Source organism: Castor canadensis, chromosome 11 (assembly GCF_047511655.1).
Source record: "Castor canadensis chromosome 11, mCasCan1.hap1v2, whole genome shotgun sequence".
NCBI classification, from domain to species: domain Eukaryota; kingdom Metazoa; phylum Chordata; class Mammalia; order Rodentia; family Castoridae; genus Castor; species Castor canadensis.
The window spans coordinates 30,805,378-30,819,332 of NC_133396.1; the positions used below are offsets into that span (position 1 = coordinate 30,805,378).

The 13,955-nt window shown below is 36.9% G+C and overlaps 1 protein-coding gene across 3 annotated transcripts in view; it reads left to right on the plus strand.

Annotated features, from left to right (window-relative positions):
• Nucleotides 1-13,955, plus strand: part of Tom1l1 (target of myb1 like 1 membrane trafficking protein) — a 54,390-nt gene that overhangs the window by 22,617 nt on the left and 17,818 nt on the right. For all 3 annotated transcript variants that reach the window (XM_020166790.2, XM_074046095.1, XM_020166795.2), the window contains 4 exons: nt 8,482-8,615; nt 11,537-11,597; nt 11,956-12,073; nt 13,358-13,454. In XM_020166790.2, coding sequence (XP_020022379.1) covers nt 8,482-8,615; nt 11,537-11,597; nt 11,956-12,073; nt 13,358-13,454 — 410 coding nt within the window. The remainder of the gene's footprint in view (nt 1-8,481; nt 8,616-11,536; nt 11,598-11,955; nt 12,074-13,357; nt 13,455-13,955) is intronic.

Consider the following 13,955-nt stretch of genomic DNA (forward strand, 5'->3'; position numbering starts at 1 on the left):
ACCCCCATCTCAGAATAAAACAAAAGAATAAAATACACATTTCTGCTTAATCTTTATAAATTTTAGAAGCAGTTAGAAAAAATGAGTTCCTAAGTCTTTCTTCTCAAATAAGGTAAGAACCTTACATTTTAATTTTTCTCAGATTCCCACTTCCCATTTCTCATGTTGGTGTTTTTTCTTAATTTCCTTAGATTGTTAGTAGATAACATTTTTCTTGCTCATTTGGAAAATTTTAAAAGTATAAAAATTTCCTCAACATTGCTTATATTATATTATTGTTGTGTCTTTGAATCATTTCTATTTTCCTTCTGAAGCTCATCCATCTACTACTAGTAGGAAACTTTGAGTGTTTGCATGTCCAAAATTGACTTCTTGCTACCATGTAAATGTTGATTAGCCTAGCTAGATAGAATGATAGGTAGAAAATTCTTTACCTTAAGTCTTTGGAAGATAATGCTCCATTGTTCTCTTGTGCCCGATGACGCTGTTGGGAAATATGAGGATTCTTTCTTTGTTCTTCTGTAGTGTTTGGCTTTTTTCTTGTTGCATTTAGTGATTTCTCCTTACAATTAGTATTCTTAAAAGTTTTTGAAAGTCAGTTGTACCATGTATGAGATTTGTGCATATGCAAATATTTGGCTCTTATTTCAGATACTCCCTGTTTCTTCCATTCTTTCTATTCTCTCCTTCCTCCCTCCCTTCCATTTTTGGCGGAACTGGGTTTTGAACTCAGAGCCTCAGGATTGCTAGGCAGGTGCTCTACCGCTTGAGCCATGCCTCTAGCCCTTTTTTCCATAGTATTTTTTGGGGAAGGTTTCCCATTTTTGCCTGGGTAGGCCTCGGGCCATTTTTCTCCTGATTTCTGTCTCCTGAGTAGCTGGGATTATAAAAATACTCTCTTCTTAGGGAATATTTTTTTCAGACGATGAGACTTCCAGTTGGACTCTCCTGTCAACTTTTCTTTTACACTTTTCAACTCTCATTTGTTTGTGCTATAGTTCTGGGAAAATTTCTCCATTTGATTTATTGTTTCTCTAAAACTTGTATATCAGGTTATCTATTCAGCCTTTCCAATAAATGATTTATTTCAAAACTTTTATTTTTTGCTTAAAAATAAATTTGGATTTTTATAATTCTTTAGTTTTATTTTTCTAAGGATAGTAATCGTTTTTAAGGTTGCTTTTCTATTTTCTCTATGGATGTTTCTTTGCGATTTTTTTTGCCTGTTTTATTTGGTTCCTCAAATGAATCCTCTGGCTAGATCACTGGGTGAGCTCATTTTTGTGTGCACTTCTTTGCCAGCTGGTCTGCCTTGTCTGCTGACCCAGCTCTTCCATGCAGAGGCCAGGATGTAATTGGGGCAGCTTGTGGTTGGTTCCGTTTTCAGCATGGGATGTTGCTGAGTGGAATATGTGCATAACTGGTCTTCTGGGTTATAAGCTTCCTATTTTTTTTCCTGCATACCATCAGCAATAACAAATAATGCTCTCTCTGTCCCAACCATTATCCCTACCTAGAAACACTACTCCAGTCTCAGTTTGTCCCAGTCTCCTAGTGTGGAACATCCTGCATCTGTGCTATGTGGCAGTATTCATTGTGAATAATCTTGAGTGTCCTTGATTGTTTTTCTCTAACTCAGAAGTCACAAAACTGTCCTCTGGACCACATCCAGGCCTTTCTCTCTGTGCTGTCTGTGGGCTCAGAGGGTTATGTAAAGGGTTGATTTTAAGTGTCATTAAAAAATTTTTTTAAAGCTAAATAAACAAATAAAACCTAAAGGTTATTTCTCAAGCTATATCAATACAAGCCCATACCCAGAGAGCACTAGGATCTCACATATATCTTTCAAGAAGTTATTTGTCATTCCCCACTCCACTCTCAATAGATGTAACTTTGTGGTGTCTCTCAGTGTGGAGGGATAAGAAGAGGATGCAAACTCACAACTTGGGAGCATGAACTTCCAGGTGAGGCAAAATCTGAGCTGCATAGGTTAGTGGGAACCTTCATGTCATACCAAAAAAAAAAAAGTGGCCAAAGGGAGCTGCCAAAATGTGTTGCAGGAGGGAGACATCAAGAACATAGATGAGCCAGTTGGGTGTGTGGTACATGCATGTAATGGAAGCATTTGGAAGACGGATGCAGAAGAATCACAAATTTGAAGCCAGCCTGGGCTACAGAGCAAGGCTCTGTCTCACAAAAACCAAACCAAACCAAAATAAAATAACAACAATAAAACCACATATATACTGAGGAGCTACCTAATGAGACCAGATTTTAGAAAGATTCTTCTGGAGGCATTGAGTTGGGGAAGCAAGATCAGTTTCTAGCAAATGACTTAAGAATGCATTTGTCTTTGGCCCTATGCTGTGTTATATGAGTGAAACATGGTACCCGTGGTCGAATAAGTTTGCAAAACCAATTGGCTACTATATTTATTGTCTTGGAGGTTTGTAAATTTCATTGTTAATGGTAAGGCTCTAAGAGTCTTTGTCTGGCTCCACATTTATAAACTTATTTAACAAAAAAAATCCCTATTTGTTAAATGTTTGTTAATATTCTATAGAACATGAGAATAATACATCTTGAGAAATAATAATATTTTTGATCATTGGTTTTAAATATGTTATGTTTAGAATACTTTACTTAATGGTACACATTTTACTAAATGATAGATTCTAATGTGTCATTTTTCTAAACATTCTTGTCCTTGGGCAAGTTATTTACCATCAATACATTTAGTTTTTATATGTATAAAATCAAGAGCTTAGATGATATTTAGTAGACAAAAGTAAGAGTAACATTAGTAATATTAAACATATCCTACTAATATAAAAGATTAAAAGGAAAATTAAATACTAAATAGAGTTCACATATGGTAATCCTTTTAAAAAAATCCATAACTGGAGTCCTTAACAGATAGAAACTTTGTAACTTATGATGCTAACCAGTGTGTTCAGCTAAAAATTAACCATGAATGTACAAGGGTATATGGCAGATAAAGTTTTCAAAAATGGCCATGACAGTATTTCTAGTTTCACATGGTCTTCACAGACCATTCAGAACTCTGAAATAAAATGACTTATGCCTTTTCTCTCAGATTCTTATCCATCTGAGGAAAGTAGTCCTTCAGTAAAAATGTACACTGAAACATTCCTTTTAAATATGTGAGTCCATTTTATGCTTTATTCCATCAAGACTGAAATGCCTTTTTGTCTCAGAGTCTTGGGGTACAGGTGTTTGGTTGAATTTTGCAAGTATGATGCTAATTTGTTGGTTGCTGTTTTAGTGCCAGAACTCAGAACTTGCATATTGCATGGAATAGTAAAGAGACTTCGATTATAAATCAACATTAGAGTATTGCTCGTGGCCAATTCATGTTGACTGGGTTCTGGCATTGGATCAACTTGTGTACAGAGACTATTAAACTGTGTAACTTGGTTTTTCTTCCTGTGTTTTCTGTTAGTGTCACATAAAGATCTGGTGTGGGGAATGCTATTCTTAATTTCTTTTGACAAATATTTGCATTTCTTTAAATAATTCTACTATGGTTGATCTGAGATACTGTGATAAAGTCTGTGGAGAGAAAGGACAAGGAGCCCATCTACTTAAGAGAAAGTAGCAAAACCAGACTGTGGAGAAGCAAAATGATTCTTTAGTTTGTACTTTTTCAAAGGTTTTCTTACACTTCTTTGAACTAATGGGATCAGTAGCAATAGAACCTCCGGGTGATATGGCAGCCCCATGGCTGGCTGCCCTCACAGAACCGCAGGGGCTTCTGGAGACTTCAACATGAGCCTAGGTGGTCATCAGAAGAGGTGGACAGCAGATGGGAGGATGAACCCAAAGGAAGAAATAATATGAAGAATCAGCAATGCTGTTAATAGAAGGAGTAGACAGATTTCATATCCATATCTTGTTCTCCTCCCTTCCTCTTGTTTCCTGCCAGCATGCCCTGTTAGCTGAACATTATCAGAAACCAGAGAGTGGGGGACCTGTCAATGTGGTCTCTGTAAGCCAGCTGCCTGGGCAGAATAGGGCACAGTGGTTCTGGAGGACAAAAGCCAAGTGGCTATTTGGCCCTTCCTGCACATGAGCACAGTCTTTTCACACCATTTCCCAGCATTAAAACCAGCATTGTGTTCTTGGGAACACTTCCTGTTTTATCTGTGTGCTTAACTTCTACTAGCTGTTCCTGTGTATTTAGAACCTTATTCCCTATCTGTCCTTCCATCTGAAATCTAATGTATTTATTTGGAATCCCCTCTGTGTTCTTCCAGTCCATTTTGAACCATGTGATCTTGAAACCCTACTGAGTCACAGGGTTCCTGCCCTTTGTAAGATTCTTGGACAGTAAAATCATTTTTTGCTGTAGACACCTTTCCTTACCACGTATTGCTGTGGACTTTCAACTTTACTGGGTGGGGACAGAGTTTCTTATGCCAGAATGGAGTGTGAGAATTCTGAGACTGCAGCCAGCCTAATGACTATGGTGATGAATTAAAGATGTCTGCTCTGGCCATGCACGGGAAGGAAGAATTGTAATGCTTATTTCCTATATTAGCTTTCTTCCCATTGTGCATTAGATCTTGGGTACCTTCCTCTTATTTTGTGGAGCTGACTTTCTCTGGTACTCTCCCCTTTGGTCGTTCTTTTCTTATGTTTTGGCTAACCCCAGTAGGACAACAAAAGAAGAGGATGTTTCAGTCTTCTGTGGAATAAAAGGGGCTAAGATTTTGAAAGTACAAGTAGAGAAGCATTATCCTAGCTTAGTAGAGAAATGTAAAATCATGGGAATCTAAAGGTGAATTTATAAACCAACTGAGAGAAAAGCCTGAGAGTAAAAAAGAAGAAAAGGAAAGGAAAAGAAAGCCATTTCCCCCCCAGCCACTCTTATTGTCATTACTATTTTGGAATTTGACTAAGAGTAGTAGGGACTTTAAATGTAATGGAGTCCATCATCCTTCCTTTACAGATGAAGCTGTGTATTCAGAAAGAGTAAGTGATGGGAGCTGGAGTGAGAATGTGGCTCTTCAGAGCCTGTGTTCTCTCCATAGTATGATCATTTCTCATTGTGAACCCAGGACTGACTTTCAAATAGATGGCTAACCTGTTGTCTTCCTGTGATTATGAATCAGCTTGAGCTAGTTTGGAAGCAACATGAAGGCAGTAACCAAGACCTGTTCTTTTAAATCTATCGCAGTACATCGTACAATTGTGTTTATTTACAGTACATGCTTGAGTGTACTGTATGAGTACAGAACATCATTGAGTGTACTCAATGAGTACAGAACATCATTGAGTTGAGTAGATCAATGTTCTTCAGTTAATGACTTATGACAAAGGAAGTTACTAAGGATAGAAGGACTTACTGAAAACAAAGGCATTTGGGAAATGTTGATAATACTCAGTGGGGAAAAAAGTCAGTTCTAATAAGTCAGTGATCTTCAGGACAATATGTTGACAATTTGTCATTCAGCTGAGGTGTGTATATGGAAAGAGAGACTATAGGTAAGTTAAGCTTAGAAATGTTTAGGGTTAGCATGGCTTGGAGGTGTTATTTTGAGCAGCTAGAGACATTATCTAAGTCTCTTGCAAGCTGGCTGGGGACTATTGGGAGAAAGGAAGTATGTTATGGGCTGATAATACAGATATTGTCATTCAGATATAATTTCCAGAGAAGCTTTTGTGTAAACACATTATTTCCTATATTTACTTTTTAAAGAGACATTTTTCGTTTTGTTTTTAGTGTGTTGCTCTGTGTTGGTGAACATACAGTAACTGTAGTTGGTGCTGAAAGTGAAGGGGGATCCCTTCTTAAGTGCTGTCCTTTCTGAGTGCTTTGTGGAGGCATGGGAGCCATCTGGATGTTGAACAAGGAAGCTCTTAATGGGCTCCAAAGCCTTTTGAATTAATTGTTAATTTCACTTTAACTTCAAAGCCTGCCTTTACAATAATGAAGGCAATTCCAGGGACTCTGTGATGACACATGCACTAAACGCTTTCCCTCTGTTTTGACTTACTCTTCCCATTCTACGCATCCACAGCCCAAGAAGGGCCTGCTGTGAAGAACTCTGACCCATCCCTTTTGTCCGTGGTGATTGATCTACCCTGTTTCCAGGTGGCGTGCCCCTCCTCTGAGACAGACATCAATTGCAAAGATCAGAGTGGGCTGGGCTTTTGAAGAGGTTTTTCACATTTTGGTTTGCCAGCCTGCTGAGAGATGCAGTGTTCCTTTTAAGTTTCTTTTCCATCTCTCTCTCGGAAGGGCAAAGGGAGGGTCTTCATGTGATGGGGGCTATTGATGTTGGCTGCAAATTCATTTCAAAATAATTTCTACATTTTTGTCACAGGCATCTAATGCTCATTGTATTTCCTTGATCTTGACCTTATTCTGGCAATGTTGCCCGCGAAGTAACAAGAGGAAACATTTCTGTACAGTTTAAAGCAAGAACAAAGGAGAGTTATATTTGATGGTGGGTGAGGGGGATACTAGAGGGGGCTGGTTCTTTCCTTTGAATGATATTGGGTCCTGGGTAATAGTATAAGTATTATAGGATTATATTAAATTATCTAGAGAAGCTTCTAGTGACCCTTCCTTAAGCAAGGAAGGATCTACCCACTAGACATTGTGGGGTGTCCAATACACCATTTCCTATTCTTACAACAACCCAGCAAGATAGTGGTTATTGTTGTATTATAAGTGGAAGGAATAAAAACCAAGCCTAAGGTTAAATTTTAGCCTTATTTCCCTAAATCCCTTATCAAGTATGTATGTTGGAGATGCCTTTGGTCTACTGAGTCCAAAGTCTTCCCTCTTTGCATTTAGCCTGCCATCTGCCTTTATTTTATTAGCACTTGATCACACACATTTGTTTACTTATTTTCTAGGTTGTTTTCATACTGTAATGCAGAGTTGAGTAGTTATAATAGAGACTAGTCTACAAAGCAGAGAAGAAATAATTTAACTTTTGGAGCTTTAAGAAAAACTTTGACCCTTGCACTGCAATTGGTGATAGTGACTGTCATTAGTAACAGGACAGTTTTTCTAGTTTATTACAGGTATTAAAAACCCCATTCTATCATCTCTCTGACTGCCTCATTTTTTTTTTCCTTTTTATTTCATTTTGTCTTCTAAATATTTTTATGGTTTTGTGGAAGTAGTGGCTTTTACCTCAGAGTTTAAATGCCAGTTAGTAATAGTTTGATTTATTTATTTAGAGATTTCCTGTCAGGAGTCTTATAATGGATTGTTTGAGATTCTAAATGGTTTCATGAAGCATAAATTTTTCAGTGAGCCTTTCTTGAGGGGAAAATGTCAGCTAATGTAATTGTGTGATGTGTGAGCAAGCTGTGTTTCTTTCACAGTGAGAGAAGAAACGGCCCTGTGTTTTTGTGTGTTTTGTTAGTGTGCTGTTACATGACAGATTCTAGCCAAGATGAGATGGAGAAGATATTAATATCAGTTGGCTGCATCTCAGATTTATTGAGGTTTGTCTAGAAGGAAGTCACTTGTAAGGCAGCACTTTTCAAATGTCAGTATACACAGACAGACTTTGGGGTGCATGTTAAAAAAAATTGCAGGTTCCCTGACACTCAGTCCTGGAGATTCTGTATTAGTAAGTGTGCTTATAAGAAAAAGCTGGTTTGAGTGGTGGTGTCATGGCTCAGTGCACTGATTCCAAGTAGTTCAGATAAGGTCATTAACCATAATGATTTTTTAAATCTTAGTTCAGCTTACATTGGAATGTGATGTAACCATAAACTTTAAATGTCTGAGCATAACATAAAGGGAAACAAAATTACGCTGCTTTAAATGTTTTTAACCACTTCTACCATCACTAATAATGACAATAACATTTTATGTTTATGCTTTACAGTTATAGAATTCCTCATTACCCACATCTCATTTGATTTTTATGTCAACCTGAGGTAGATGTGCTGTTTTTCATTGATGAATGAGAAAACTGAAATTTAGAAAACAAGTGATTTTTTTCCAGCATAGCCTACCTAATAAGCAGCGTATCTAGCATTTCCAGAATTACTTACAATTTCTAGTCCTGGATTACTTCCAATGTCCACATTGTCCTTATGACACTTATTCTGGTTTTCAAAGAAACACATACAGTAGCCCTTCGGTATCTGGGTGTGTATGGTTCCAAGGAGATGGCCATTGAGGAAAATCCACACATGTTCAGGATGCAGAGATCGGTACTGAAGTACAGATGCTTGATTCGCTTTTCCCCACAATGCCACCCAACTTCTGCTCAATACATGCCACCTTTCAGCAATCCATGAAAAAGGAGGGCTTACTGTAATCATCGTATAATTCACTGCCTTCTGATAGGAAGGGTCAGTTGACCACAGTTGAATGCCTTGGTTGTTTCTCATAGGTGACATTGTGGAGGTGATCACAGGTATATGCATACTGGCAAGTTACTTGTCTTAACATGCAGGAATTACCCTCTCTCCTTTCTTTGACAGAAACTTTACAAGACGGGTCAGGAGATGCAGGAGAGGATCATGGACCTGCTTGTGGTAGTGGAAAACGAAGATGTAACTGTTGAGCTAATTCAAGTGAACGAGGATTTGAATAATGCCATCCTTGGATATGAGAGGTAAGCGGAGAGTGTGCTGTTTGATCCTCTTCACATTCTTGTTTCACCACCATTCATTCAGCATTCCTGTTAGAGTGTCTACAAGGAAGCATTCTTTCTAGATCCTGTTCTCTCAGTATGCATGGCATCTTGGATGGGATGGCTTTCCTTTTCTCTTGTGTGGCCGCTCCTCACTATATGCCAATTGTGTTCCTCCTAGTTGAAGTGACTTGCTAGACACTCTTACAGGCACTATTCCTGTCGAGAATTATTAGGAGGTTTAACATTGCAGTGACTAGATTTCTAGCCAGTGGATGAAGAATGAAACCAGTCTGACACAAGAAAAAGTAAACAAGACTGGATTGGAATCTAGCTGATGCTTTCAGATAAGTTAGTGTGCAGTTACATGACAGATTCTAACCAAGATGGGATAGAGTGGATATTAATAACAGGTGGGTACACCTCAGGTTTTTAAGATGTTATCTTTGGAGGGGTTAATTTTTTAAAGGATTAAATGAGATAATGTATGTAAAAATACCTAAAAAAGTATTAGCATATTAACACCTACTAAATATTAATTTTTGTCCTTCCCATTAGTGCTGTCTGAGCCTTTAAAAATGACTAGTTTTTTTTTCTCCCACTGATAATGAATGTACCAAAAGAACCAATAAAATAAAACCAGCAGCTATGAAATGATAGCTTCTTTCCGTCACTATCTCACATTGACTGCCACTCAGAGACAGCACTGTTTGTAAGAAAAGATGATAGGGAGGTGACTAATGGTGTGAACCCAGTAACCATGCTCTCTTTCTTAGCACTGAGCAAACTGAGAATCCTTACCCTTTGTTTTCTGTGGTATAAATCTTTAAAAACAGAAAATTATCCAAGGACAACCACATGTTTTTCAGTACAGTACTGCCTTCTGGTTTTCATTTGGAAGAATTGTCAGACTCATCTGAAGGACTCCTCTGAGGGAGAATGCTTATTTGTTCTACATATCAGGAAACTGGAATACTTCTTTGACCTTGTTCTAGGTCAGCTTTGAACCATGTGTGCCAAAGTGATAATGGTAAATTGTATGATAGAAACACTTGAGATTCAGAGAGAAATTCTTGCCTCTAGAAAAGATACAAATCTGGTGTATTTTCTGTGGCTGTTGTAACAAAAGTAGTAGCTGAAAAAACACAAATTAATTATCAAAAGATAACAAACTAAGTTCTATGGGTCAAGAGTTGCAAATGAGTGCTACTGGGCTAAATTTGAGGTGTCACAGAGGCTGCTTTTTCTTTTTGAAGACTCTTGAGGAGACTCCATCTCCTTAGGCTTTGCAACTTCTAGAGGCTGCCCACTTTCCTTGACTCAGAACTCCTTTCCTATATCTTCAAAGCTAATGCTTGGTTCAGAACATTTTATGTATTATTGCTCTTACTTCTTCTTCTACCTCCCTCTTCCATGTTTAAGGACTTTTATAACTAAAATAGACTCATCTATATTATCCAGGAAAATCTTCCAGTTAAGGTGAGTGCATTAGCAAACTTCATTCCATTTGCAACCTTCGGTACCCCCTGGCTGTTGAACCTACTATAGTTCCTGGTTTTGTTAACTAGGGTGTGGATATCTTTGGATATCCATAAGGGAGCATTTTTCTGCCTTTTTTTAGTTTGTCCTCTGGTCCCTGAAGTTTCACCTCCATGCCACATACAAAATACATGGGCCTCTACACCCCACAAAGCATGTGTTTCAGAACAATCCTTAAACCTAAGTGCACATTCAGATGCCTGTAAGCTTTTAGACTCTCAAGTGTTTAGACTCTTGGAGTCAATGTGTCATAATGGTCATACTATGGGTTTCTAAAGCAACTTGCAGTTTGTAAGCCATTTCTACAGCTATCTGCCTACCTATATATCTATCTGTTTTTGTCCTTGAAAATAAATTTCTGAAGAAATGGTTAAATGTTGCTATTAGCATTTAGCAGATGGAGGACTGAGATCCAGGAAGTAATATCCATGGTCATGTAACTAGTAGGTAGTAATGAACTTGAACATAGAACCTTGGACTTCTGTCTTCAGCTTTACTTATCTTTCACATCTGTTCTCCAATTACTTAACTGCTTCTCCTCTACCCTCAGTGGATAACCAATATAAAATTAATAAGTCAAAGTTGTAAAAAGTCACTATTTTTTTTATAGATATTAAGGCAAGTATCATATGAAAACAAAGATAAATGGTGAAACACTGAAATTACTACAAATGTATTTGAATCTTTCTGAAAAATTATTTCTAATGACAAAATAAGAACAAATTAATAACTAAGAATAAGAAGGATTAAAGGTGTTCAGACAAATTCATAAGGTAAAATATGACTGCCATTAAAACCTGTAATTCTGAGTAACTAGAAGTATACTTACAATAGAATTGAATTATTATATAGAATTATGTAAAATATAATTTCAGTTAAGTTTATATATAGTCAGATGTGGTGGCGTATACTCATAATCCCATCCCTTGGGAGGCTGAGGCAGAAGGATTGTGAATTTGAGACCAGCCTGGGCTACATAGCAAAACCCTGTCAAAAAAAAAAAAAAAGATTCACTTAAGAAAAAATACTGGAAGAAACTACACACACTGCTAATAGGGTTCATTTCTGGGAAATGGGATTACTAAACTATTTTTAAAAAACACTTTTCTGTTTCTTCACATTTCTCTCTAAGGATATTAATACACTGTCAACTGGAAAACATTTAGTAATTTATTAAAAATATTTTACTGAGACCTGGTAGAGATGAGGTTCAGTGTTATCATTCCTAAATATTTATATTTATAATATAATTTGTATTTATAATAAATACAGATAACTATATTTGTATTTATTATTTGCTAATTTTAAATTCTGTAAGCATTTTCATACTTGTTTAAGTACTTACATTTTGCTGATTTACACAGGTTTACTCGAAACCAACAATGGCTTTTGGAACAAAGTAGGAACCAGCAGGAAGCCACCAACGTAAGTGATTAGGAACATCATAAAATAAACAATAGAATATTTTGCCTATCACACAATAAGAAACAAGGTGCACCTAAAACAGATCTTGAAAAACAGGAGACATGGATTGTTAATTTGATGTGGTTTTGGTGGTATAAAGTATTTGTCTTAAATGAGAAGTACCACATGAAGCAGGAACCCATGTAGATGGTATGCTGTAATTCATATTATTGTTGCCTCTTGAATGGAGAATTTTTCCTCAGAGTGCATCCAAATTGGATCTTTCTCTTTCCAAAGGAAAGTCTGTGAAGAGAAAGCCATGATAAATTACATGCCTCATTTTTCTTCCAAGTTCTATTTTTGTTTGCTTTGTTTTCAGACTGGCAGTGAGCCTTCTGCTCCATCTTGTGATCTTCTTGACCTGAGTCCCAGCCCTCGGATGCCTGTGGCCATTCAGGGAGAACTCAGCAACATGAATGCTCAGCTTTCTGACTTAAGTAAATAAGCAGTGGGGTCTTCTCACACCAGAAGAAGAGCTTGATGTGAAGTAGTTCTCCTTGGTTTCATGATTAAACTCCTGAGAAGAACTGAAGTCGGTTTGAGTATAAGAGAACTGTATGAGGAGATGTAATCACTTCCTGGCAAATGGTTGGGCCAAACCCAGTACAGGAATAGGATGTGTCTGGGGGAGGTCTTTGAAACTCACACTACTGGCTTAGAATCTCATGGAATTCACCTGGCTTACTTTGTAGAGGTTGTCCAGCTCCATAGCCAATACTTAAATCTCCTCTGAACCCCCACACTATTATTGTTGGGTTTTTCTGCTATACCACAGCACCAGGTAAGGGAATATTTGATACTGACAGAGTGGTGGTGAAATGTTGAAGAAAAAATATAGAGGGAGTAAGAGAGGTGCAAATTGTAATCCCAGTTCAAACTTTCTTTATACATTGAGAACATTGGTTTCCTTAAAGGGTTGCTGTGAAGGTACTGAAATGATGTTTATAAAATGCATTGTAGGTCTGAGTCTCACAAAAACAAAACAAAACAAAACAAAAAACCAAAAGATGCATTGTAGGTTTGCGGGTTTCTCTCTTACCTAGCTTTTTGGGTATCTTCTTCTATCCTTATTTCCAGTAAGTATTGGTAAATTACAAAATAAGCATGGTAAAAATATTGCTAAAATATAGTTGTACCGAACTATAATTTCTTTTTCTCTGATGTTTCCAGAGCAAAAACATTTAGTACTACTGAATTTGTGGTTTTCTTATAGCTTTCCTAATTTGTAGACCTATTTGCTTGTATGAGATGGTGAGATGTGTGGAATCAATTACTCTGTTGGATTTTCTTTGTTTCTTACCAGAAATTTTTAGCAGAGATAAATTAATTCCCTTTGGAGTGCCTCACTAAATATTATGGGAAGTTAAGAGTTTAGAGGTGAGGGGTAGAGCTCTATAGAAATCACGTCTGGCAGAACAAGACATGTAAAATCCTTTCCATTTTGGATCAGGTTGAAATTTTAGAAAACCCAACAAAATAGTATTTGTTCTCTTTACAACAGTCTTTTTATGTGGCAAGGAATGGCTCTTTCTGTCAGTCTTTTTTTTTTTTCTCCTCCCTATAAATGATGGTTTTTAATATATCAGAAAAATCTTATGATTTTATGGTGACAGAAATTACTAAATTAATCTCTTTAATTTTTTTCTCTTACTGTAGAAAACCTAGCATGACAGGTAATTGAAAAATGTATCAAAACCAAACAAGTTCATTTTGTATTCTAGGTTTCAGCTCTTCAAGTCCTGTTGTAACAAACAACTTGAATCCCAGTCTTTATCCACAGGTGGATTTGTTAGCCTTGGAAAACACAGAAATACCCCCGTAAGTATGTCAGTAACAGAGAACTAATATCATGACATTCTGATTCTTTATGCTAAGAAAACATGGTGGAATATTAAGGAGTAGAGACTTTAGAATCAGACAGACCTCAGTTATTATCTCAGCCCTGCTTCCTTTTAGCTATAAGACTTGAGATGAGATTCTTAGCCCTGCGAATCCTTATTTTCCTTTTCAGAATACTTTCTGAGAGTCTTAGAAAGATTCATGAGATACTATTTGTAAAACTCCTAATATGATACTTGTTATGTTACATAATAAACCTTCAATAAAATTTCTGTTTCTGCATTTTTAGTGGTAACAGGAGATAGGGAGAAAATAGGGTAAATACAACAAGAGGAGGAAGAGAAATGAGGTTCAAAACCATTATGAGTGGTGACCACATCAATTTCATGAAATGCCTGGCACAGAGCAAGTGCTCACAATTTTTATTTCATATGCAGAAGCTCTATAACTTCTGTTCTATAGTCATTCCTTCTATTATTA